The sequence below is a fragment of the Scardinius erythrophthalmus genome, assembly GCF_964197995.2.
Source record: "Scardinius erythrophthalmus genome assembly, chromosome: 13".
NCBI classification, from domain to species: domain Eukaryota; kingdom Metazoa; phylum Chordata; class Actinopteri; order Cypriniformes; family Leuciscidae; genus Scardinius; species Scardinius erythrophthalmus.
The window spans coordinates 42387182-42414621 of record NC_138233.1 but is presented as its reverse complement, the minus strand read 5'-3'; the positions used below and the strand labels follow the sequence as shown (position 1 = coordinate 42414621).

General features: G+C 40.8%; 1 protein-coding gene across 1 annotated transcript in view; it reads left to right on the top strand.

The window, feature by feature from the left end:
• The window catches only part of cysltr1 (cysteinyl leukotriene receptor 1), a 32559-nt gene extending 16173 nt beyond the window's left edge, over positions 1-16386 (top strand). The window contains exon 2 of the mRNA XM_081381953.1: positions 13537-16386. Coding sequence (XP_081238079.1) covers positions 13551-14606 — 1056 coding nt within the window. The 5' untranslated portion in view covers positions 13537-13550 and the 3' untranslated portion in view covers positions 14607-16386. The remainder of the gene's footprint in view (positions 1-13536) is intronic.
• The last annotated feature ends 11054 nt before the right edge of the window (positions 16387-27440 follow it).

The following is a 27440-nucleotide window of genomic DNA, read 5'->3' as shown; positions in this document are numbered from 1 at the left end:
AAAAAAAAAAAAAAACGGTAAAAACCGTGAAACCGGTATAATTTAGAAAAAAACCGTGATGTTGATTTTTGGTCAAACCGCCCAGCACTATGTCCATGTACACATGGTACCCAGAACCCAAAAATGTGAGGTCTAAAAGAGATGTTACAGCATCATATGACAGTCCATGGCCAGTGGGAAAGCTGTTCTCTCCTGTGTACACAGAAAAGTCCACAGTGTATCTATTCGATGAGTCCTCAAGAACAAACAACTTGAAACCCCATCTGGTTGGCTTGGCTTTCATGAACTGTGTCATACCTGTGCGTGCTTTACATGCCACCATTCTTTCATCCACAGCTAAGTTTCTTTTAGGATGATAGATGGCTTTACAAGCATGACGGATGGTGTCCATGAGAGGTTTGACCCTGAAAAGCCGGTCATGTTCAGGTGTGCCCCTCTTTCTGTCATTCTCCTTATCTGCATCTGGGAGACTCATGTGCACATTCCATGAAATGGTGCGGTATCTGTCTCTTGACATGATTGTGGCAGGAAAAGGCAAAGAGAAAAGACTGACTTGCCGCCAGTAGATGGAGCTGATGGAGCTCACCTTCACCATGGCTCACATCTCACTGCTGCCGACATCTGTCCATTTATATTTGCGGCCCCTTAGCAATTGCACCAGCAGCCTGAGCATTGGTGTTGTGGTACAGAGTTGACTGCATTCTCAGAAAAAAGAGACTCAGGGGAGTGTGTGTGTCAGCAGGACTCAGCTGTGGGCCAGGTTCCTGTGCAGGCAGGAAGCTCAGAGTCTGGGGAGCCATATCAATGTCAGTCTCTGTTGCTCGTCTGAATGTTTGTCTTGGCCCTCTTTGCAACAGGTGTCGGACGATCACCATCAACTTTATAGCTGTAAAACAAACAAACAACTGTGAGCTTTTTTATTACACAAAATATACACGACACGCGTGCCCTCCCAGTGCGAGGTGAAGGTGAGAGTGGTGCTACCACATTCCTATAAAAATAATAATATTAATAAAGGTTGAACAAAGTACTATGCCAGCACATGCATAACTGAAGGGCAATCAGAATGTTGATAAAACAACAAAAATAAGCTCTTTTATATTAACATTACCAATCACTAATTGTAATATTGGGCATGCATAACAACAACACTACAATTTTTGCAAAGCCACACAGGCACATATACATAATGTATCATCACGAAGTATAAAAACATTTGAACTAACATCTGTAAAATAGTGGGTAAATATGTACTTACTCTTTCTGATTTCCCTCCGTGTTGCAGGTGAAGGTGATGCAGCTACATTCCTTTAAATAAAAGTTGAAAACTATTATTACATAAATAGTTCAAAGTATAGTACCATTAGCCTATATGAATAACTGATGTGAATATGGGTAGACGCGTGCTGTATATGTGTGTCAGTGGGCCATTACCGGATCTAGCACACCGCAAACATCAAGACATTTGCACACTTCATCAACCATATTTACACAGTTCAGCACATTTACAACAGATATCTGCGAGCACATGCTTCGTTGATGATAATGAGGCAGCATTAAACACTATAGTCAAAATATAATCTATACATACATAATTTTTTATTTATTTATAATTTTACATATCATATAGCATATAGTCTATAGACTAGACCATATAAATGTAACTAAAATCTGCCTATTAAGATCTATTTTTAAATTTCAATACTGTGAATACTGAATGGCAAGTCTGGAAATAGTCCAACCAGTAAAATATGTACAGGTTCATATAAAATAGGTTGTCAACTTGTGAAACTTGCTGCTTTTAAGGCATTTGGCTGGGGGCGTTTATCTATTTTGCATAGATGTTCTCGAAGCATTATCTTATGAATAGCGTGCTCTGCGAGTGGGTGTGAACACATTAACGAGACAGGAGAAACTGTACTTCTCTTTAGTTTCATACAGATTACATTGCAGGAGAATATTTGTTTTAAATGTGAATTGTTTTATTTAAAAGTAGACATTTAAAGCTTTCTTTAGACTTATGTTTCATGTTTGTGTTAGGGGTGGGAATCTCTAGACACCTCACGACTCGATTCGATTACGATTCAGAGGGTAACGATTATCGATTATTAACGTTTTTTTTTTTTTTTGACTTGGTAAACTTTTAAAGCAAAGTATTGTAGTACTGTAGTTTACATTTGCCAGCATATGTCCCAACATTGCAAAGAGCCAACAGGAAAATAAATGTGTGCCTGTACTAGCAGCATACTTGTAGTAAATTCATACAAACTTCAGCATATTCTGAATCTCTAGCATTTAATAATAGACTTCTAACCAACATACTCCTGTTATTTTCAATGAGCAATATAATCCTTCAGACAAAAAACATTTTGCTGTAGCAAATTAACAGTTTTCGTACAAAAATATAGAATGATGTACCAGCAGCTCCCATATAATGCTTGTGGTCTTACGCGTATTCTGAATAATTAGTAACATACAAAGCCGCTCTTATACACAACTAAATAATAAAGAGTTATGACTTCAAATGTTTGCTGTATACCACAATCAAAAACAGCTTATACAAAAAAGTGAATGAACATCTGCAGAGAGCACAGTCAAAATGTAACTATTTGTGACTGGCATTGCACTGATACTGTGACTGTGTAGGGCAGTATAACGTACGTATAACAGATCGGTTTACAGCGTATTGATGTGAAAACTAAACAATACTGAAAGCAGCTCTCATACAGAAAATACTAAATAGGTAACAATGAAATTGCCAATTTTCCATACGTTAGCTTTTAACGAAGAGGGTGCCGTTCGAGTTTGGCGCTCAGCCATCACGCATCTGTTATGTCTGCACGTCCGCTTTAGAGTTCCACCTTTTGTGTTCCATCGATATTACGTTATTAGGAAAAAATAATAACAGACCACGTCCGCATCGCGATGCATCTAAGAATCGATTTTTCCCCCACCCCTAGTTTGTGTGATAAGTATTAGCTGATTTTCAGTTGATTTTCCAGACTTGTTTCAGAAAGATGTTTGCGGAGACTGAGTGAGCTGAAAGCGTACCCTGTTTATTTTTATTTGTATAAAAATAAACACAAATAAAAGAAGACCCTCTATAGTTTATAATCATGTAATGATTTTATTTATATGACCATACATGATTTTAAGTCTATGTTGCTGCTATGTGAAAGAAAACCAGCAAAATGCGCCGGCGTTTTTGCCGACCCCAGAGGGGGAACCCATCTGCCACGCAAGCTTTCGATCCGGACCTCAACGAGCCCTTCATCGTGATGGCAGACGCCTCTACCACAGGCATAGGAGCCGGCTTTCTCAGCAGCAGGAGACACCTCCTAAACTCCATCCATGTGCCTTCTCCCGAAAGATTACCCCGGTGGGGAGGAACTACGACATTGGCAATAGAGAGTTACTTGCCATAAAATTGGCTCTTGAAGAATGGAGGCATTGGTTTGAAGGCGCCCATAATCCATTTATGTTTTGACTGATCACAAGCATCTCGAATATCTGCGTGAGGCCAGGACACTCAACTCCTGTCAAGCCAAATGGGCTTTGATTTTCACCCACTTCGATATCCAGGTTTCCTATCTCCTATCCATGCTCATGATGATACAAATTAATATCCTGACCAAGACATTTTTTTCATCGGAAGCCCAATTAAATGGTCCATAGAGGAACAACTGAGACAAGCAAATGCCTCTGGGAATCCTGCGCCGGGGTGTCCATCAGGTCGGCAGTATATTCCACACACTCAGTGTTCCCCTCTAATGACCTCAAGGTTTGTCAGACAGTTTGTGCAGCGAGTGCCTCCAATTGTGCCATCACAAAAACTCCACGCCACCTACAGATGGTGGACAACCAGAATGCCTATTACCGCGGCAGAAATCACCGCGGCGAAAATAAGCCAGCCGCATTTCAAAGTCGTTCCCGAAATGACCGCCAGGTGGCGCAAAGGGGCATTGTGCAAAACAGCAGCAATTGCCGTATTTTAAAATGTAAGTGGGTTAAATATAAAACCCTAAGCCTAATAGGCATTTTTTTCATATATATATAAATAGGCCTATAAGGTAACAGAATAGAACCAAAGATAGAATCAATTTTAGAACTGAAAAAATAGAATCAAAAGTTAAAAATAGAGACGATATTAGGAGCAATGACGCTGAATATTTTTACTATTCTATTGAGGAATTAGATAAATGAAGAGCTCTCGTGAGGGATACAATTGCACAGTAATTTATAGTGATTTCAAAAGCAGTCCTTAAAAAAAAAAATACATGGAGTAGTGTGCCATAAATTTTGAGAGATTACGCGGAACGCGTTTTAGTTAAGATCCTGGTTTCAATGCCCTTAATGTATATAGGCTAGGCTACTGCTTAAAAAAAATGACACAAAGCGTTTTGAGATTGTTTTGAATGAAATATTGAAGTTTATAATGAAGTGTTTTGGCACACCACGACGAGTGGCAAACTCTTTGTTTTGTTTTGCAAACTCAGCTAGCCTGTGGGGGGTTTGGAGAAGGCAATAGTTGCTTTATCGTGGGGGTGCAGGACAGAGGTGTTAATGTTCCGTCTTTCATATGGAGAGTGTCGGAGCCAGCCTGAGGCAAAGGCAACATTCTTTTAAGGATTAATCTCAAAATCTCCAAAAGTCCATAGCCTATGTGCAGTAGGCCCTATATCTTATTAAATTATATATTGTAGTTTTATTGATTGTATTTAAAGGTTTTCCACACACAATTTCAATTTAGCAGATACAGAGCTCTTAATTCGCGACCCACCTCGTTTTATTGTAAGGTGAATTCAGCAAGGCATGTTGTATCTTTGAAGGAACAAAAGCTATTTGTTACAGTTTTTTCTTTCGTGATTTGTGTGGATGACACACAGCGACATATACAGTATTATCAGCTGTATGGTGTTTTTTTTTACGCTGAAATGCTTAATTTCGATAAAGACCCGCCGCGCGCAGTGAGGGAGACCAAACTTACTAAAAAAATATCCAGCGCGAGAGAGGCGAAGAAAAACGCCTGTTCTTAATTTATGTTGCTTTGAACTTTTTTCGTTTTGTACCGTTTTAATTTTGTAATTTAGCTGCAATTTCTTTGACAATAGAAATTTAAAATGTTGCAAGAATAAGATTCTGTGTTTCTTATTTTGCAAAGGGGGAATAAACTCTATCGAATCGATGCAACCCTGTTTAAATAAATAAACTGTCCCGACACTTTATTCATATCTTAAAATGTGCGATGGGTTTTCAAACTTAATTAATTTTCTTTTTCTTTTACATTTTCATTGTTTATTTTTTAATTGAAAGCAATACTGTACTGAAAGTATTTTTCTGATTTGTTCGATCTGTTTTGGAAAATGTCTTCCGTTGCTATGGCCGGGTATCACTGTCAGTCATCTCAATCTCGTGAATGATTCACACACACAAAAATAATTTAGCAGATTAAAGACGAGCTTCATCATCTTCATTTTCTGGTGCGATCGGCTGACAGTCTTCCTTCATCAGATGTGTCGTCTTTGCAGCGGCTCAACTGGAATGTAGCAAATTTATGTTAATGTACAATTGATAATTAAACAAGATGATTGACTTTAATAAACAGATGCATATTTAAGCATCAAGAACGGAAAAACATAAACACTGTCGGCTACACTGAGATTCGATCTCAGATCGTTTGAAGCTCCGAGAGGCTCTTGTTATTGCATTGACCACAGAGCTATCGTCTGAATAGCCTAGGTCTACTATTTTCTCTGTTTTAAAAGTTTGTTATATTCTTTTTTATTTTTTTTATTTTTTTAACATTGGCAATTTACTGTCTCGAAATTGTGTCGAAAAAAAAAGTGTTTTTACAAGACCTTGTGCTGTTTATTATTATTATTATTATTATTATTATTATGCAGATGTTAATTCAGCCATTCTGTTGGATAAAAATTGTCCCTAATGTAAAATGGAAATGAATGGTAATTTTATTTTATAAATATAAAATATTTAATCGTATCGCAATCGCGATGTCAAGCCTACGCGATTATATGACGCAAAATGTTGCGATTTTATATTAAATAAACAAATTAGCGCTGTTAACGCACTTATTAATGCAAATGCTTTTAAACCATTCATGCGCGATAAGACATAAAAGAACGAGCTGCCTGTGAATGTCCTCCTGGCACACACACACACACAGATAGACACACGCCAGTATCAAGTTCTCTTTCGTGGTAGAACGAACAACACACATACATGCCAAAATGAACGCGCTGCCTGTGAATGTCTGACTGTGACACACAGAAAGACTCGCGCTAATATCGTGCGTGCGCACAAAACAGCATGACAGAATACAGTTCTCTTTCGAGCTTGAACGAACAATAACACACACAATTATGCCAAAATGTCTTTTTGTCGAGTGTCTTCATAACCAGTGCTCGAAGTGGGGCGGTACTCACCGGTACGCAGTACCGGCACTTCTGCATTTTACTCCAAAGCGTACCTGCACGTTTTCTTGCGTACCGCTACTTCTCGCATGTAGCCGGTACTCTACCACTGACAGAAAAAGCGTCAGTGTCACGCCCATTTCACATATACTCCGTTTGCAATGCGTATGCGGAGCTTATTTTTTTTCCGCACCCATATTAACAGGTTAGACTAGAACTTTCGCACTGCACGCGGATGCGGTCCGGCAATGCGTTCCAGGAGCGGTGCATATACAGCAGTCCAACGATCGTTTCCACACGAGTCTATTTTCGCTGTGCTGCACGCGCTGAATTAAAGTGACAGCGCGTGGTTCGTGTTCAAAATTAACACAGAATATGACATTATATATAATTTGTATTATTTAAAATTACGTTTAACATTTAAAAACAGACGTTTTCAAATTCCAAAGCTTGCAGAATGTTCCTAATGGCAATACTGACTTAGGCTACAGCTTTCCTGGTAGCCTTGAGTGAATTAACTTGTCTAAGAAAATGATTCATAAAACGTATATATATATCTGTTGAGCTTATGTTTACTTTCGTCATTGACAGACGAAAATGAAAAGACTAAGTTCAGCTTTAGGAGGGGAAGAAATAGTCCAGGATAAGAAGACTGAGAGAAAAATAAATATAAAGATGAGGAGAGAGCAGGTATTGACAAATAATCTAATGACAAGGTTTTAAAGATAGCCTATTTCTTATCATTTTTTGGCCTTCAAAAGTCCTAAATTGCACATATGTAGATCAGAGAAATCCAAATTTTCTCGGGGGACCATGCCCCCGAACCCCCCTAACTACGGGGGGCCTTGCCCTTGAGTCTGGTTGTCCAGGGCACAGGAAATTGTTAATCCGGCCCTGGGTGAAGGCGGTGAGAGTAAGGCAAGAGAGTACCAGCACCTTTTTCCCCCCACTTCAAGCACTGTTCATAACATAAGAGTAGTCTTATGATGAATACGAAGAGTTGTGATGACTCATGAAAGAATGAGGCGCGTGTGAGATCCGCGTCTCTGACAGCGGCTGGTCTTACCCCTGACATGTATGGTTATATGTACTCTTGTATGTAAATTATGTTTTGTTCTTGTTAAAATACAATAAAAAAAATAATAATCTGTCGCTAAAGTTAACCAAAGAACAAAGGGAACAGAGAAAAACACTCACTGCTCTTGACTAAAGAACTTTTTTCTTTAGGCTGATTATCACTAATCTGTGTGTGCATTTATTTTCCTTGAGAACCAAGCAAGTTGACTCATGAAACCATTTGTTTATTATATCGCATATCGCAATCGTAATTGTAATATTGACCTCAATTATCGCAATATGACATTTTCCCCAAATCGTGCAGCCCTAGGCTACAGGAGAAAAAAACAATATGGTGTGTAGCAATATTTTAGAACTATCAAATCTCTCTGCATTAATAATAAAAAAGTAGCCCATGTTTGTTCGGGATTTGAACCCGTGTCATCTGAATTATTGAAACGTAAGTTATAGCCTACCACTCGGCCACAAATTTGTTTTGTTTTATTTTGTTTGAAATGTATTTTTACATATTTTGCTTTCGTTAATGTTAACCAATTCTGTTGTAGCATAATAGGCCTATATTTTTTCCCTAAAAGTTTGTTTTATTCTCTGCTTTGTTTGTTTATATTTTTACATATTTAATCAGTCTCATTTTTGTTCAAATAATGAAAAAAGTTTTGTTTTTTTTTACAAGATCTTGCACCATGTTTTTTTTTTTTTTTTTTTTTTTATAAACAGATAGGAAACTTACCTTTTAAAATGCCGCAGTTGCTGCTGTTTTGCCCTGTCACTTGCCCGGTATAGCCTATAGTCATTTCGCGAACGACTTTGAAATTCGACTGGTTTATTTTTGCTGCGGCAGTAATAGGCATTGTGGTTGATTATTTATTAAAGAATTCAATTGATAATCATAACAACATGTAAGCCTATTTAATTCTGAATATAACAAAGAATTCTTAAACCGACTAACATCGGTTAGTAACTGCAAGTCCTGAAAATGTTTTAATTTTACGGTAAATTATTTTAGTAGTCCTTTATTGTCATTGTAACCTGTACAACGAAATTTAAAAAGTGCCAGACAGTTAAGTGCATCAATAAAACAATATCAATAAAAACATTAATAATCAACACATACTCCCCATCCTATTGGAGATACACACACATACCACCATTCATTCTGTCATAGTTATTGCACAATCTGACTATATAGTATTGTTTTAAGAATGTTTTTTTTATGGCATTGAGGGTGGTTATTGCTGTTGGATAACAACTGTTTTTAAATCTGTTTGTTCTTGATTTGATTGTCCTGTATCGTCTGCCTGATGGCAACAATTCAAACAAGGAGTGACCGGGATGGAAAGTGTCTCTAATAATGCTCTGAGCTTTTTTAGCACAGCGAGCACTGTGAAGGTCATCCATTGTAGGGAGGGGGCAACCGACTATCTTCTGGGCCGTGTTAATGACCCGTTGGAAGGCCTTTTTCTGGGCTACTGTGCAGCTGCTGAACCACACACATAGGCAGTATGTTAAGATAGATTCTATGGAGCACCTGTAGAAGGATAACAGCAGTCTCTGAGTGATGTCGTTTCTCCTGAGGACCCTCAGGAAGTATAGTCGTTGTTGGGCCTTTTTTAGCACCTTCACACAGCATCCGTAAGTAGTTCCCCTGCTGCTGTAGGTGGGACAATGCAGCATGAAGGGCTGTAGCTACGGCGTCCTCTGTGGATCTATTAGCTCTGTATGCGAACTGGTGTGGATCCAGGCTTTTTGGCAGGCATGATGTAATGTGACCCCGGACCAGCTTTTCAAAGCATTTCATCACCACTGGGGTGAGTGCAACTGGCCGGTAGTCGTTGAGGCTGGAAATATGAGTTTTTTTAGGCAGGGGGACGATGGTGGAGGACTTCAGGCATGGTGGGACTGTGGACTCAGCCAGGGACTGGTTGAAAATCCTCATAAAGATTCCAGCCAGCTGATCCGCACAAGCTTTTAGAACACGCCCAGGGATGCCATCTGGCCCAGCAGCTTTCTTCGGGTCCACGGCCTGCAGTGTGCGCCTCACCTCATGCTCAGTGAAGGTGAAGTTGCTGTGGACCGTGAGGTGTGGTGTCACTGCCATACTTGGTTCCACCTCAAAGCGGGCAAAGAAAGTGTTCAGTTCCTCTGCCAGCGAGGCCTCACCCTCAGCTGCTCCTAAGGTGGACTTGTAATTGGTGAGCTGTTGGACTCCCTGCCACACCCGCCTGCTGTCATTACTTTCCAGGTATACCTCAATCCTCCGCCGATAATCCAACTTGGCCCTTTTGATGCCTCTTTTCAGGTCAGCCCGGGCCACAGTGTAGAGGGTCCGGTCACCAGACCTGAAGGCGGTGTTCCTCTCCCTCAGCAGCTGATGGACCTCCCGAGTCATCCAGGGCTTCTGATTGGGATAGACCCGGATCTGTTTTTCCACGGTAACAGTGCCTATGCAGTGACGTATATAACACAGTACACTGTCCGTAAACATCTCCAGGTCTTGATGTAAAAACACATCCCAGTTGGTCCTATCAAAACAGTCCTGCAGCCGGTGGATGGCTCCATCAGGCCAGATTGTTATAGTTTGTGTGATGTTGAGTGTACTTTTCCTGAGGGGGGCATATGCAGGAATTAACAGCAAAGACAAATGGTCAGACTGGCCCAGGTGAGGTAGTGGTTTAGCCCTATAACCAAGTTTGATATTAGAGTAAACCTTATCCAGAGTTTTATTTCCTCTAGTTGTGCATTTAACATGTTGATAGAAATGAGAGAGTACTGATTTCAAGTCTGCGTGATTGAAATCCCCTGCTATAATGTGTACAGCGTCAGGATATTTACTCTGTTGGCTAATAATGCTGCTATGCAAATGACTGCTAGCCATTTTAGCATTAGTGTCCGGTGGTATGTAAACAGCTGTTATCATGACAACAGAAAACTCTCTCGGGAGGTAAATGGGTCTGCATTTCACAGACACATACTCCAAGTTCGGGGAGCAGTGACTGTCCACAGTTACTGTGTTAGTACACCAGTTGTTATTCACGTACACACACAGCCCCCCTCCTCTGCTCTTATCGGAGCTCTGCGTCCTGTCCTGTCGCTGCCCGGTGTAGCCTGTTAGCTCCATCGCCGAGTCCGGGATAAGTGGGTGAAGCCAGGTCTCTGTGAAAAGCAGAATACAGCAATCTTTTACGGTGTTGTTGGTTGCAATCTGTAGCCTCAGCTCATCCATTTTGCTGACAAGTGATCGAGCATTAGCGAGAAACAGGCTGGGAAGCGGAGGTTTAAGTGGCTGCCTCCGTAGCCTGGCGAGTGGGCCAGCCCTGCAGCCCCGCTTCTGCCTCCTCTCTCGACGCCGCCTTCGCCTCTTTCCGGCGGGGATGGTAATCCACGAGGAGCCGGGGTGCCGTGCTATCTCCTCCGGTATATTGTGTGTGTAGAGAAACTTGGCTGTAATATTCTGTTCATAACAGACTCCTATCTTAAGGAGATCGTGCCGACCGTAGATGTTATTGGCCTGACAGAAAACACTCAGGACATATATAAACACGAAAAAACAACGCAAACTGTAGCACCAACTGAGACAGCACCGAGCCGCAGCATCTATGTGCGCCGCCATGTGCGCGGCCAATAAATGCGTTTAATTTATTTCACTGTTATGATTCAGTTAATAAATCTACAAACACATTAAAATAACACGAAGTAAATGACAAGTAACCTATTGACATAGCCTTTCTAAATTATAGAAAAACTGGGCACACAATGTTAACGTGTGTCTACTTTGTTTAAATGTAATGAATTTGAATTCGTTTAACCACAATATTTATCTTGAATTTATCTGTGACCTCAGCTCAGATTACTGCCGCGGCAGATTACGGCATTAAAGAGAATAAACTGACACTTTTCAAAGTCTGTGATTACAGCGCCACTCAGCGGTAAAAGGCAGCAAATACACATCCCAATTTTGCCGCCGCGGGAACGGCGGCGGTAAAAGTCTCATTCTGGTTGTCCACCATCTGTACCATCTGGAAAACTTCTTCCTCTGCCTATTCCAAGATGTCCCTGGTCACACCAATCACAGACTTAACCCCTTCAGATGGTTTTACCTGTGTCCTTGTCCTAGTCGCTTGTAAACAGAAAAGCCATTCGTTGACCATTAACTTCAGCAAGAGCTTGCACTCGCCACCAAGTGGACAGGAGTGAAAACTACAGTTACAGGTTACAATACATTACTCTCAGAGTAATCTGGCAAAATGAGGGACGGCTTTCAGATTTTTACGTCACTGCTAAAAAAATTCTGTCAATGATGGAAGATTTTTGGTTAACGCGACCTCTACTGTTAGCATTAGTTAATGTACAGTGAAGTAACATGAGTGAAATGAACACCTGTATCGGAATTGACAAAGATTAATAAATGCTGAAAAACTATATTTTTCATTGTTTGTTCATGTTAGCTTATGCAGTAACCTATCCTAACAAATACAACTTTATTGTAAAGTGTTACCATCATATACACGAACACACACATCATGCTATGCATAATTTTACTTTATTATAGAATGTATTTGTTTAAAATGCCCCTTTATGATATTTTAAAGGCCTCTAATTTGTTTTGGAGTCTCCTACTACAGGTTTACATGCATCAAAGTCTTGTCAAAGTCATGCATCTTTCATTTTCACCATTTTCTCATTCTCAAACAACTTGCTCTGCTCTGATTGGTCAGATGGCCCAGTCTGTTGTGATTGGTCTACTCTGCTCTGATTGGTCAGATGGCCCATTCGGTTGTGATTGGTCTACTCTGCTCTGATTGGTCAGATGGCCCAGTCTGTTGTGGTTGGTCTACTCTGCTCTGATTGGTCAGATGGCCCAGTCTGCTGTGATTGGTCTACTCTGCTCTGATTGGTCAGATGGCCCAGTCTGTTGTGGTTGGTCTACTCTGCTCTGATTGGTCAGATGGCCCAGTCTGTTGTGATTGGTCTACACTGCTCTGATTGGTCAGATGGCCCAGTCTGTTGTGATTGGTCTACTCTGCTCTGATTGGTCAGATGGCCCAGTCTGTTGTGATTGGTCTACTCTGCTCTGATTGGTCAGATGGCCCAGTCTGTTGTGATTGGTCTACTCTGCTCTGATTGGTCAGATGACCCAGTCTGTTGTGATTGGTCTACACTGCTCTGATTGGTCAGATGACCCAGTCTGTTGTGATTGGTCTACTCTGCTCTGATTGGTCAGATGGCCCATTCGGTTGTGATTGGTCTACTCTGCTCTGATTGGTCAGATGGCCCAGTCTGTTGTGATTGGTCTACTCTGCTCTGATTGGTCAGATGGCCCAGTCTGTTGTGATTGGTCTACTCTGCTCTGATTGGTCAGATGGCCCAGTCTGCTGTGATTGGTCTACTCTGCTCTGATTGGTCAGATGGGCCAGTCTGTTGTGATTGGTCTACTCTGCTCTGATTGGTCAGATGGCCCAGTCTGTTGTGGTTGGTCTACTCTGCTCTGATTGGTCAGATGGCCCAGTCTGCTGTGATTGGTCTACTCTGCTCTGATTGGTCAGATGGCCCAGTCTGTTGTGATTGGTCTACTCTGCTCTGATTGGTCAGATGGCCCAGTCTGTTGTGGTTGGTCTACTCTGCTCTGATTGGTCAGATGGGCCAGTCTGTTGTGATTGGTCTACTCTGCTCTGATTGGTCAGATGGCCCAGTCTGTTGTGATTGGTCTACTCTGCTCTGATTGGTCAGATGGCCCAGTCTGTTGTGATTCGTCTACACTGCTCTGATTGGTCAGATGGCCCAGTCTGTTGTGATTGGTCTACTCTGCTCTGATTGGTCAGATGGCCCAGTCTATTGTGATTGGTCTACTCTGCTCTGATTGGTCAGATGGCCCAGTCTGTTGTGATTGATCTACTCTGCTCTGATTGGCCAGTGTAAATTTGAACCACTGGCCCTGGCTGGCGTTGAGAAAAAAGCGTTGAGCACTTATCAATGTTATATGAATTGATTATTTATATTTTGAAAAATCTTTCTTTCTTTCTTATTTCAGACACCAGTGCAAGAATGGCTACGCAGAACATAACATCTCCTACGTTTAATAATTCAGAGTGTCCATCAATTGATGACTTCCGTAACCAAATCTATTCTACAGTATACTCTATCATCACTGTCTTTGGGCTGATGGGCAATGGCTTTGCCCTTTACGTGCTCCTGCGCACCTACCGCCAGACCTCCGCCTTCCACATCTACATGCTGAACCTGGCCGCGTCGGACCTGCTGTGTGTCAGCACTCTGCCCCTGCGGGTGCTCTACTACATCAACAAAGGCCAGTGGAACCTGGGCGACTTTCTCTGCCGGGTGAGCTCCTACGCGCTGTACGTGAACCTCTACTGCAGCGTCTTCTTCATGATGGCTATGAGTTTCACCCGCTTCCTAGCAATCGTGTTCCCGGTGCAGAACCTGAGGCTAGCCACTGAGAAGAAGGCATGGGTAGTTTGCGTGGGCATCTGGATCTTTATTTGCACCACCAGTTCACCCTTCCTCCTCTCTGGTCAGCATACCGATCCAAGGACAAACAAAACCAAGTGTTTCGAACCACCAGAAACATCAGGCAGCCTAGATAAACTAGTCATGCTGAATTACTTTTCCCTGGTGGTGGGTTTTATTATACCTTTCCTGGTGATCTTGATGTGTTATGCAGGCATCTTGCGCACTCTACTTAGAAACAGCAACGGTGTGAACAAGCAGCGTTACACACGGAACAAGGCCATTCGGATGATCGTTGTGGTGATGATGGCTTTCCTGGTCAGTTTTATGCCCTATCATATACAACGCACGCTGCATCTCCACTTTAAATCCCGCAAAGACGCTACCTGCGAGGAGGTTAACTATATGCAGAAGTCTGTGGTCATCACCCTCTGCCTGGCTGCTGCCAACTCATGCTTTGACCCAATGCTCTACTTCTTCTCTGGAGAGAACTTTCGTAACCGCCTCTCCACCTTCCGCAGGGCTTCTACAAACATGTCTATAACTCAGCGAGACCGGCATGTTCTCCGAAGCTCCCCGCCTGTGGAGGAGAGCGAACTGCAGTGCTGTAATGGGTCAGACAAACTTGGGTAGAGCAAAAGCAGAAGCAGATTTCAAAAAGAAAAGAAAAGAGAAGAAAGCTTTCCTTCAAAATAGTATTAATAATAATTAGAGATTCCTATGTACTACATTCCAGTATTAAGACAAATATTCTGCTCTGTAGATCTTGTGCATGACTTAGATTAATATACATTTCAAGAATTATGGGAATATATTTGCAGGTAGAAACATATACTTGGGATATTACATTTTTTCAAAATGCATTTCATAATTATGATATCTGAACCCCCAGTAAGTGGTTATTGGATGTGGTCTGGTATTCATTATTTAACAATTTAAAAGAACACTTAATATATAAACAAAGCGCTTTCTACGTACAATGTTTATTCATTGTCTAATATGCACTTATGACAGCTCTTTTAGATGTATCAATGTAAATGCTTATTTTATTGAAAATAATGTATTTTGAAAACAAATGTATGATATTAGAGCAAAACAGGCAGAGATTATGTCAAAACTGTACAGAACAGAGAAAGAAGCAGAACTCAAGTGGAATCAGCACTCCAGGACCATCAAAACCAGAGACCCTGTCCATGTGGCACCAGTAAGACTGAGCTAACTAGTCATCTTCCATCGATGATCGTATCAGTTAGGCCTCCTCCAACGCAGTCAACCCAAGACAAATGGGCCTGAGGATGGTACATGTAAGACAGAGGGGCGTGATCCCCCTCCCAAGAGGACTCAGATATTTCATTTTTCAGTCACTCCGTGTTCATGTCATTATGTGTAGCTACTGAATAGCTTAAGTATGTGATGTTTGGTACATGTGTGATTGTTAATTAATTTCCCAAATGTTAATAGTAATCAATTATGGGTAAAACATATCATATTCTGAAGGACAACTGAAGTAAAATTAAGAACTGTAGAATATAAGGAAATATAAACACAGTACAAATACAGTACATTGCAGTTCATCCGCAGTAAATCTATAGTACAAATGCAGTACATTACAGTTCATCCGCAGTAAATCTATAGTCCAAAGATGAACACGTTGAGTAATGTCACGTCTTTTTTAGGTTTTGTTTATGTGTTTTAATGTCTTTTATTTTGGTGTTTGGTTCATGTCATGTGATTCCCTGTCACCCTCATGTGATCTTTGTCTCATGTTCTCATTAGGTGTGTTCGACTTTTTTTCGGTGAGATTTACTAATAGCAGTCGGAGAGTTGAAACCCATTGTGATGCTCATGCTGCGTTTGCGTACTTTATTACTGATGAAGTTGATTAAATGCAATAAGAGGCAAATTCACAGAAGTTTTCATGAAGCAACAGAAACACTTTGATTCGATACTTTATGCACTGCTAAATACAGCGCCTGTGTGTACAAGAATACTGTTGAACATAAGCACAGCATAAGTGATCGCTGTCATGCGGTGGATTCGGCCAATCGTGGAACAGCTGTGTCGTCATCAGAGAGAAGCTGCTCAGAATGAGCCCGCCGTCATCTCTCGGATCACTCTCGCGTACTCTGATGGCATACGCAGATCCATCTAGACAGCACTGCATCAAGTCGAACACAGCCTAAAGATTCGTGGTCCTGTTATTGTGTTGTCATCGGTTGATTTGTCCCATTGTCCTGTATTTAAGCCCTTGTGTTTGGCCATGTATTGAAGTATGTTTAGCTGTTCCATGTGCAAAGTCATTTAAAGTCAAGTCTATAGTACAACTTCATGTTTATATTTTGGGCTTAGTTCATGGTTTATGTTTCACATTTTTGGATCATATTAAATGTAAATAAACTACACTTGGGCTTCTACGCCATCGTCCTCATCTGCTCCTTTTCCAGGCAGCGGTACAGAATATACGACCAGCCATGAACCCAGAAGTCCCAGAAATCTCCTTCGCCTCTGTCAAGGACTAAGGTACTAGTGACCTTGAAATGATGAGGCCTTAAAAGGCATTTTTCATAATGGACTAAATGATTTACTAATTAATCTGATGCCTGAGAGCTATTTTTCTAGAGACTGTAGCGGAATATGTTGACTATGCCCTTTTGATCAGTAGTTCCTTGTTTACTGTGGGAATTGCAGAGGAGAAGACCCCACAGTTCAACGCACACTCAGTTCAAATCTGTGCATATGCATGTTTTATTAATGAGGCCCCAGAGCCCTCTTACATCATGTCCTCCTGATTACTGCAATGCTTTATATGCTGGAAAAACCAGTCTTCACTATCACGTTTACAACTGGTAGAGGATGCTGCAGCTGGTTTTTTAACTGGGATAAAAAGAGGAAGCATATCTCGCCTATCTTAGCTCCTCTTCATTGGCTACTGGTGCAGTGCAGAGTTGATTTTAAGATGTTAGTTTTTGTATTTAAAGCTTTCCCTGTGCTCCGAATCTCGCTCTTGAGGGAGGGCTCAGTTTCCGTCAGCAGATTGACAGCAACATCCAGCTGCATGGACCCTGACTGCATTCATTTGCTGACATGATGTATTTGGATGAGGATGTCACAGCATCCTACAGTGCAGATGGCAAAGCGATATGCCCCTACTTCCTCAGCTAAAGTGTGTGCCTCAGTTTTAACCCCTGGGTCAGTGGCTTTCTCCTTCACTTGTAGACGGGCATCCCTAACTTCGGCAGCCTGGTACCTCACAGTTTCCACACTCTTCACTCGACTCTCCTATCGGGTCTCCGTCCTGGATTTCAGAGTGAGGTTGACAAAGCTTTTTAGAATAGAGCCCTATTCGGACGGGACTAGTTTTCCAAACGACGTTTGAGTTACAATTCTTATCAACCTACGTCTGTGATTTCATGTACGGATTCGGACGGGACTAACATCTCCGTGTTTATTACCGAGGTAGGAGTGTCTGTTTTACATGTGGGCATTGCAGAAGATCACGTGTTCAGAATGCGTGGATTGCGTATGGTCATTTGAAATTAAGTACTTTTAAAATTAAGCACTTTGAAATATAGGCTAAAGTAAAACGTCCTAACGTATTTAGTGTTTTGTAAACCTTTTATAAAAATTGTAGTATAAAAAAAACTAAACATAGACTTATCATCATGATTTCATAGAACTGGGTTCTTATAATAAACCCACCGGAATAAAAAGTTTTAACTTGTATAATTTACACGTTATGTAATTAAGTGCAGAAATGAAAGTAATCTTACAACTGATATTACAGTAGCCAGTCTTAACAGTTTACGTGATTTGGCTCTTCTTGTTGATTTCATTTTTTATTTTATTTTTTCTTCGCAGTGTAGGCTACCAAACACATACATCCATTATCGGTGCGCAAAAAGCAGAAACTTGAATACCGGCGCGATAGCGAGAGATTGTATGGCAGTTCACGTTGACCAAAACACATAAGAAAAAGCGTTTTGGAAAAAAAATGTCCGGTAATCACAGACATTCGCATTCGGACGGGATTAGATTTCTCTGAGGACCGCCGAGTTTGACGAAAAACAGTAGGTAATTTGTTCTGGAATTTTTACAGAGGTCGTGTGAGAAAAAGACAGACATGGTAGATTCGGACAGGATTAAAATCTCGAAGTACGTCTGTGAAACAGATATTTCTCTAACGTCCCCCTGTGAAACTAGTCCCGTCCGAATAGGGCTTAGGCCAACATTGTGTGGAGGATGAGAAAAGAGTGAAACCAAAATAGGCAGCAGCTTCTGGGGAGCTTTTTCCAGCATCCGCTACCACCAGGTTTAAAGAGTGTGTTGCACATGGCACAACAAGGCCTTTGGGTTGATTTCAAGCAGTCTGGCTTGGACACCTTTCTTTTTTTTCCTTTCATATTTGCCCCATTATCATACGACTGCCCCATGCAATCTTCAAAAGAGATGTTGAGCTCCTACAGTGTCTTTAGGATGAGGGATGATTGGGTTTCTCCAGTAGATCCTTCAGACTCAAGGAACCCCATAAAATATTCTTTAACTTCCACATTGTGTACTGCCACAGTTGCAATGGTAAGTGAGACATCAGCGGTGCTGTCCACAATTAGAGAAAAAAATTTGATCTCATTAGCCATCGTCTCCATAATTATCTTACCATATTACCTAGGTATGTGGTGTGGCTGGCTCCACTTTGAATAAGACCTATATGATGTTTTAAGTCAAGTCAAGTCAAGTTTATTTATATAGTGCTTTTCACAATACAGATTGTATCAAAGTAGCTTCACAGTATTAAATTAAAATAATACATTAATGTTTGTTTCTAGTGGAAAACGTCCACGTTTTGTAATGCTGATCAATAGTATTGTTGATTGATTAATTAAATTAAATATCCCCAAATATCCCCAACTGAGCAAGCCAAAGGCAACAGTGGCAAGGAACCGAAAAACTCCATCAGGTGACCTAATGGAGGAAAAAAAAACCTTGGGAGAACCCGGGCTCAGTGGGGGGTCAAATTTTAGTACAGGTCAAAGTCACATTTTGCCATGAGTTTAACTACTTTAAAGAGTAACTAAACCCTAAAACAACTTTTTTTAGTTAATGATCTGTAAGACTGGGGCTTTATTAATGCTGTTCATTGATTCAAGTAAATTTTTTGACATTTGGGTTTAAAGTGTTTTTTATTCAACAATACAGGTGCTGGTCATAAAATTAGAATATCATCAAAAAGTTTATTTATTTCAAGAATTCAACTTAACAGGTGAAACTAATATATTATATAGACTCATTACATGCAAAGTGAGATATTTCAAGCCTTTATTTGTTATAATTTTGATGATTATGGCTTACAGCTTATGAAACCCACGAAATCAAAATCCCAGAAAATTAGAATATTACATGAAATCACACAGTAATTACACAGTAATCCCATGGTCATTGAACCAGGTTTTGGTTCTTTTGGCAGTGTGGGCAGGTGCAAATCCTGCTGGAAAATGAAGTTATTTTGGCAGTGTGGGCCGGTGCAAATCCTGCTGGAAAATGGAGTCAGCATCTCCATAAAGCTTGCTTGCTGAAGGAAGGATGAAGTGCTCTGGAAATGTCCTGGTAGACGGCTGCGTTGAGTGGACGGCACAGTGGACCAACACCAGCCGATGACACGGCTCCCCAAACCAACACAGACTGTGGGAACTTCACACTGGACTTCCAGCATCTTGGATTGTGTGCCTCTCCATTCTTCCTCCAGGTTTCCAAATGAGATGCAAAGTTTGCTCTCATCAGAAAAGAGGCCTTTGGTCCACTGTGCTTTATTAAATCCAGAGTCAACGCAGCCGTCTACCAGGACATGTTCAGAGCACTTCATGCTTCCTTCATTCTCCAGCAGGATTTGCACCAGCCCACACTGCCAAAAGAACCAAAACCTGGTTCAATGACCATGGTATCACTGTGTAATTACTGTGATTTCATGTAATATTCGAATTTTCTGGGATTTTGATTTTGTGGGTTTCGTAAGCTGTAAGCCATAATCATCAAAATTATAACAAATAAAGGCCTGAAATATCTCACTTTGCATGTAATGTCTCATTATAATATATTAGTTTCACCTGTTAAGTTGAATTCTTGAAATAAATCAACTTTTTGATGATATTCTAATTTTATGACCAGCACCTGTATATGGTGTAAAAACGTCTGAGTGCTGCCCTCTTCAGGTTGAACAGTGGCTACTGCAGTTGAATTTTCCTATTGGAAGTTGTGGTACCCTGTGACGTCAGAGGGAACCAGCTAACCACGCCTTGCCTACAGAGAGATGCGCCTCAGATGCACCACCCCCCCCCCCCCCCCCCCCGCTGGGCTCTGCCCACTTTTACAGCATTTTCAAATATTGCCAGTGGGTGGAGTCAGGCTCTGACCAGGGGTTTAGTTACCCTTTAATAATGGAAGTTTCCATTATTTGGATCATACAGGGCATCCGATGTTCCTCTTAGACCCATATTTCTCCCTGCCAAAGACTGAATGATAGCTACCAATCTTTTGAGAATGCCACCTTTTTCTCTCATCCTCTAAGCACATCTTTCCACCTGATCTATTGCCTTTTTTCCCAAACGAATCCTGAAGTCCTTCCAAAGCGGCTTTCCGCTTCCGGCGCTGCACTGTGGCGACGGGTGCCTTCAGCACGTCTGAAATGTTTGTTTGTTTGATGGTGTGTATGCAAGCGCTTTTTATCACACAGGCCCCGAACTACGCGTTGGGAAAGTGGGTGCTAAGTTATAAGTGAGCCAACAAAGTCAAGATGAGTTCTGCTACGCAGTTTTTGTCTATCGTCTTAGCGATCCACCTGTTGCTGCTGACCGTGCCCTCATTGAGCCGGGGAGGTTATGTGTCTGCTGCTGCCACAACATATGGGATTTTACGTTATACCCGGGATCAACTCTGGCAACTAAGGGATCTGCACAGCGGAAACCTCCCAGTCGACCTGCCTGCGGAGTGTACACGGACATCCACAGCCTCGAGGAAAAGAGGCCGGCGTGGGGGCGTACGGCGTAGAGTCCGCGCACGGGGGAGCAAGCCACCTCTTCCTACGGTCATCTTGGCTAACACCCGCTCCTTGGTGAAGCAACTTACGGAGCTACGGAACGCTGTGAGGTACTTCTCAGAGTATCGGGAAAGTTGTCTGTTGTGCTTCACGGAAACATGGCTTAAAGACACGGTGGAGAATTCGACACTCAGGATCACAGGGTTTAGTGACCCTATTAGACTGGACCGTGATGAACAGGTAACCGGCAAAAGAAGAGGGGGGAGGAGTGTGTGTTTATATAAATGAGGGGTGGTGTGAAAACTACACAGTAAGAGACTCTCATTGCTCGGAGGACATTGAGCTATTGTCGCTGTCGGTAAGACCTTATTATTTACCGAGGGAATTTGGTCAGGTGTTTGTCACTGTGGTATATATCCATCCCCGCGCTAATACTAAGGTCGCGGCAAATAAGATTTACGACACAATGACTAAATTAGAAAACATGGCACCGGATGCGCCGAAATTTGTTCTCGGAGATTTTAATGGATGTTCAATCAAAAGCGCCCTGCCCAACTACTATCAATACATTAATTGCCCGACAAGGAGGGAAAAAACACTAGATTTATGCTTCGGAAACATTAAAGATGCTTATAAGAGCTACGCAAAACCACCCCTCGGAGATTCGGATCACAACGCAATCCAGCTCATCCCGCAGTATAAACAAAAGCTCAAGACCAGCAAACCCGAGATAAAGACAGTTAAACAGTGGACTGATGAGTCTGTTGAACGCCTTCGAGGCTGTTTTGACTGTACTGTGTGGGACATTTTTGTGAATACCAGTGAGAACTTGGAAGAGTTGAATTCAGTCGTGACTGATTATATTCGTTTTTGTGTGGACTGTATAATCCCAGAAAAAACTTTTAGGACATTTCCAAATGATAAACCTTGGGTAAATAAAGAACTAAAAGTTGCACTGTATAGGAAAAAGATGGCCTTTGAACAGCGAGATATGCTTAAAATGAAAGAAATCCAGAAGGAAATTAGACAAAAAATAAATGACTGTAAACAGAAATATAAAAGTCAGATTGAAACGAAAATGAGGGGGAATAACCTGAAACATGCATGGCAAGGGATGTATACAATGATAGGGAAGGAAGAGAAGAAAAGGCACATAGATACAAATGGAGATGATCAAGCATTTGCAAATGAATTGAATGTTTTTTATGCGCGATTTGAAACATAAGACTTTCTTAGACAGCAGTTAAAATATGGTACCCCTCCAACTATTACAGCAGATGAGGTGCGTAGAGTATTTTACAAAATTGATTGAAGAAAAGCATCAGGCGCTGATAAAATAAGTGGAAGGGTTTTGCAGAAGTGTAGTGAACAACTGGGCCTCATTTTCTGCCAGCTTTTTCAAAAATCAGTAGACACACATTACATTCCCAAAGCCTGGAAGTCCTCACTCATAGTACCAGTACCTAAGGTAGTAAGACCAGCTGACTTAAATGATTATCGCCCAGTTGCCCTAACATCAATCGTGATGAAGAGCCTAGAAAGAATTGTTTTGAAACATATTATAAATGGTGTGCAAAGCAAAATGGACCCATTACAGTTTGCGTATAGAAATAAGCGGAGCACAGACGATGCCCTGTTATACATGCTCCATAATATCTATTGCCATCTGGACAAGCCCAAACGATATGCCCGGGTTCTCTTTTTAGATTTTTCATCCGCCTTTAATACCATCAGGCCCCATATTATGATGGAGAGGCTGGAGCAGTTGGGGGTAAATCCTAACATAATTAGGTGGGTTGAATCCTTTATGACGGAGAGAACACAGTGTGTTAGGGTAAATGAAGCGGTGTCTTCCCCGATCATGACCAATACAGGATCACCACAGGGCAGTGTCATCTCACCAGTATTATTTACTCTTTACACTAATGAGTGTAAAAGTGACACATCTGAGCATTTTACAATAAAATTTGCAGATGACACAGCAATAGTGGGGTTAATACAAAATAGGGATGAGTCTAACTACAGGGCCTGGGTGGATCAATTTGCAGACTGGTGTAGGTCTAGCTATCTTCATCTAAATATAAATAAAACAAAGGAGGTTATAATAGATTACAGAACTGGGAATCAGTCCCATGAGTGTATGGTGATAAATGGAGAGGATATAACGATTGTAACCGAATATAAGTACTTAGGCACAACAATAGATGACAAGTTGCAATGGAACAGCAATACCAATGCCATTTATAAAAAGGGGCTGCAGAGGCTGCATTTTCTGCGGAAATTAAGACAATTTAGAGTGGATGGAGACATGATGTTACTTTTTTATCACTCATTTGTGGAAAGCATGCTACTTTTTTGTTGTGTTGCTTGGTATTTTTCTTTGTCAGTGACGAACAAAAATAGTTTGAGCAAAATAGTCAACTTGGCCAGCAAGGTTGCAGGGCAGAAATTAGATAGTATGGTTGTTATCTGTGAAAGAAGGGTGTTGAAGAAAGGTCAAGTAATTAGTAACGATCTGTCACATCCCCTATACAAGGCATACGAGGTGTTGCCATCGGGGAGAAGGTTTAGGTTACCTTCTTTTAAAACAAATCGGGCCAGTATGTCATTCGTTCCAACCAGCATTAAACTGATGAACAAGAGGTTACCTGCAAGACAGCACTTTAAATAGCACCATGCACTTTCTGTCCGGCTGGATTGTCACAGTATGCACAATTATACTTTACTGTGCCAGCTATGTGGGGGTTAGGGAGGGGGCTTGGTTTTTTTTTTTTTTTGTTGTTGTTGTGTGTGTGTATCTTGCTTTGTCAAACTGTCTATATATAAGTGTATCAGATGTGCTGTATGGTACAGAACAAATTTCCGAAAGGATAATAAATAAATCATCATCATCATCATCATCATCATCATCATCACAATACCATGTGTCTGTTATGTTCCGGAGTACTCTCATGGTTTTCCCAATCATTCTCTCCTCTGGTAATTAGATTATAATCTCTATTTGAGAAGATCTTACAACAGAAGCAGTAAAGACTGCTGGCTTTTTTAGATTAGACCAGCCAGCTTCTTTTCATTTTTTCACCATTCTGTAATTTTCTAAAAAGGTAATGGTGATGGCACTCTCTCCCATCTTCTCTTTTCGGAAATATGAAGTCTGGTGTCAACTGACATGGTCCTCTGTGCACTAGTTGTGTTGTAACTTTAGCCAGTCCGCAGGGTCTCGAAGCCACAACACACAATCAAGAACTGAGTCCCTCATCTGTAAACAGCACACAGAGACCTAGAATTCACTCAGTGTTGTGATCGTGTTATGTTTACAAAAATATTACTGATGCATGAAAAAAAAACAAAAAAAAAACAAAACAAGGTGAATCATATATTTCAGGGCAAAATTAAACTCTCATTAAACTAGTTAAAAGTTTCTTCTACTCACAAAAAAATGATAGTTGTGGGATACAAAATTAACTAGAAGAAACTGTTATTGGTTTAACTCTAAATGCAATCAAATGAAGATGGTCTTCATGTATAGAAATAAAATATTTGTAAGAATGTTTTTTCTCCAACTTTAAAAAATTATGTTCAAAATAGAAATACCACCCATTTGTGTTCTATCAGTTTTTAGTACCCTATATCCAGTGTATGAGAGAATGTCTTGTACCACAGCAGTATTTCATGAGAAACATGCACACCTGCTGATGGTCTACAGGGCTCCAGAATAACTTTTTGCCTTGGTTGCACTGGTGCGCCTAACTTTTTTATTTAGGTGCACCCAAATTTTCTCTCGGCTTGCGACGCCTTTAAAGCCACAATTTCAAGGTCACTTTTTTTATCACGCTCCATATACATTAATATATTATTTAAATGATTTTAAACAAGAATAAGGTGTATGTAAATACTTTTTTTTTTTATTTGAAGCACAATAATTATAATTAAATAATTACAATAATAAAAAAAATAAAAAAATTTAAAGTGTTTCACTGAGCTGCCAAACTACAACATTTTAAGCAAAATAAAACATTTCAAAATAGAAAGTGCTACTGTTTAAAAGTGCTTCCCTGAACTGAGAGACCTAACATTTCATGGCTCAAATTCATAGCAGGTCCCCCCTTGCTGTCGCATGCCCCTCAGATGGCCAACACTTGTAATTTGGCCTTCTTGGCCTTTGGCCTTGGCTGAACCAGCTTGCCACTCTCTCCCTACCATCAAAATCTTCCAAACTGGGCCCCTCCACACTGATTCTTATCAGATCTTCCACTGTGTCTGTGTGAAGGGATGCTCTGGTATCTGATTTGATTCTCTTCTGTGAAGAGAAGCCTCTCTCACAAACAGCAGATGACACAGGAAGGACCAGCAGAATGTGGACAAGGTGCAGTATGGTCTGAAAAACATACAAAACACATCAAAACTTGGGGTGTACAAGCTGTCAAAGTTGTCTTAGATATCAAAGTTGACATAAAAAAGAAAACAGTAAAACCTTGTACTCTGAACAGTATGGCTCTCTGGTTAACATCAGCTCCCAAAGGCTGAGGTAGGTCTTGTCCTTAAACATCCTGGTGATTAACAGCTTCAGGCCCACAAACTCTTCTTTTGGTCATCAGCACCATGGTCCACTAACTCCTCTTGGTCTTCAGGCCAGCTGTCATAATTGAAGATGTTGAAGCATTTGACAGCCTTGGCGGTTGCAGATTTGGCATAATCCTCTCCTATTGGAAGAATAAAGACATCTTAATAAATGAGTAACAGAATTTCTGATCTGTCAATGTGTTCATAAGACAAAGTACACTTGCCTAGGAGGCTACAGAATCTTGCTTTCAAATGTTTGACAGTGGATTTGATTGTTGCCTCCATTGCGCTTTGAAGTTTAGTGTTAGCAGTACCATCTTCTGCCAGCTTAGACACTTCCCCTTTGAGTGTAACTGTCTGTGTGTGTGACAAAGCATAAACGCATTGTAATTCGATATAATAAATATTTAGTTTTTTAGAGTATTTCCTGTATCAGAAACAAAACCATAAATGTACCTGGAATTTGTAGATTGGCATTTCACCGTGACCCTGCTCGTCCTGCTGCCTCTTCTGCAGCCTAAGGTCAGCCAGGAACTGGGACAGTCTGCCACCAGGCTTAGGTCTTGCAGCCATCACCTCTGTAGTCACCAGCAGATTCCCAAGAGCACAAACTGCCTGTTTAGAAATATCAAGCACTTTTACAAATATACAGCTGAAGCCAATAACAAATATAAGTTAAAATCATATACCATTCATCTCCCTTACTTGAGGTAGGATGGTCTCATTTTTCTGAAGTAGGAGACTAAACTTGGTTATTCCAGCAAAAACATCAGTCAGAAAGTGACAAAAAGCCACAAAAGTGCCATCTTCAATTGATTTCTTGACCTGTATCATACAACCACATCATATTCAGATACAACATGGATGGATAAACTAAATTCTTACTGAAGTTAAAGTGGCACTAATTTAATGAATTCCCTGTGGAAATGCATTGACCTTTGTTGGTCTGCCTGCAACATCTGCATTGGCAGAGGACCCTGCCAAATGGTCCATATGACAGTGGACTGCAGTGAACTGGCCTTGATGGCCATTCTGTCTGGGTTTGAGGAAGGTCTCTAGGGCCCTGGAGACATGTGGAAGCCATCGTGTTCCTTTAACCCCACCAGGCACTAACACATCCACTCCCAGGTCCTCTCCAATCGCCTTCAGCTCCCTCATAGATTTGGGACTAAAATGATAGGTCTTCCACACCAAATGTAGCATATCATACACTTGACGGATCATTGCATTGTCCTTCTGGACCGACAACATGGCCAATTCCAATCTGTAAAGATACATTTAGATACCTCTTTAAAAGAAAATACACAAAAGCATACAATGTGCATTAGGCTGTCAGGTACAAGTCTTAAGCCTACCTGTGTGGCATACAGTGAAAGGGTATGATAAAATCCCCTGCATCTTTCTGTAAAAGGGCTATAACTCCCCCTTTGCTACCAAGATTAACTGCAGCTCCATCAGCCCCCAGAGCAACAGTTTTTTCAAGCCAGTCTCCACACTGATCCCCAAGAGTAGCAAATGCTTTCTTTGTGGCGGCATAAATTCCTAATAAACAAAGAAAAATGATAATGCAGGTCACTAGTTTAATGTGATCAAGGCTTACTTACATTTTTATTTATTAATTTTGATATCACTTTACAATAAGGTTCATTTATTAAACATTAGTAAATGTATTAACTATCATTGTTGAACTAACAATGAGTACTACATTTGTTACAGTATTTATTAATCTTTGTTAATGTTACTTAATAGAAATAAATCTGTTCATTGTTTGTTCATGTTAGTTCACAGTGCATTAATGTTTTATGTAATTAAAATACATAATGTTGTATGTAATTAATGTAAGATTTTAATAAAGTTTATTAGTAAATGTTGAAATT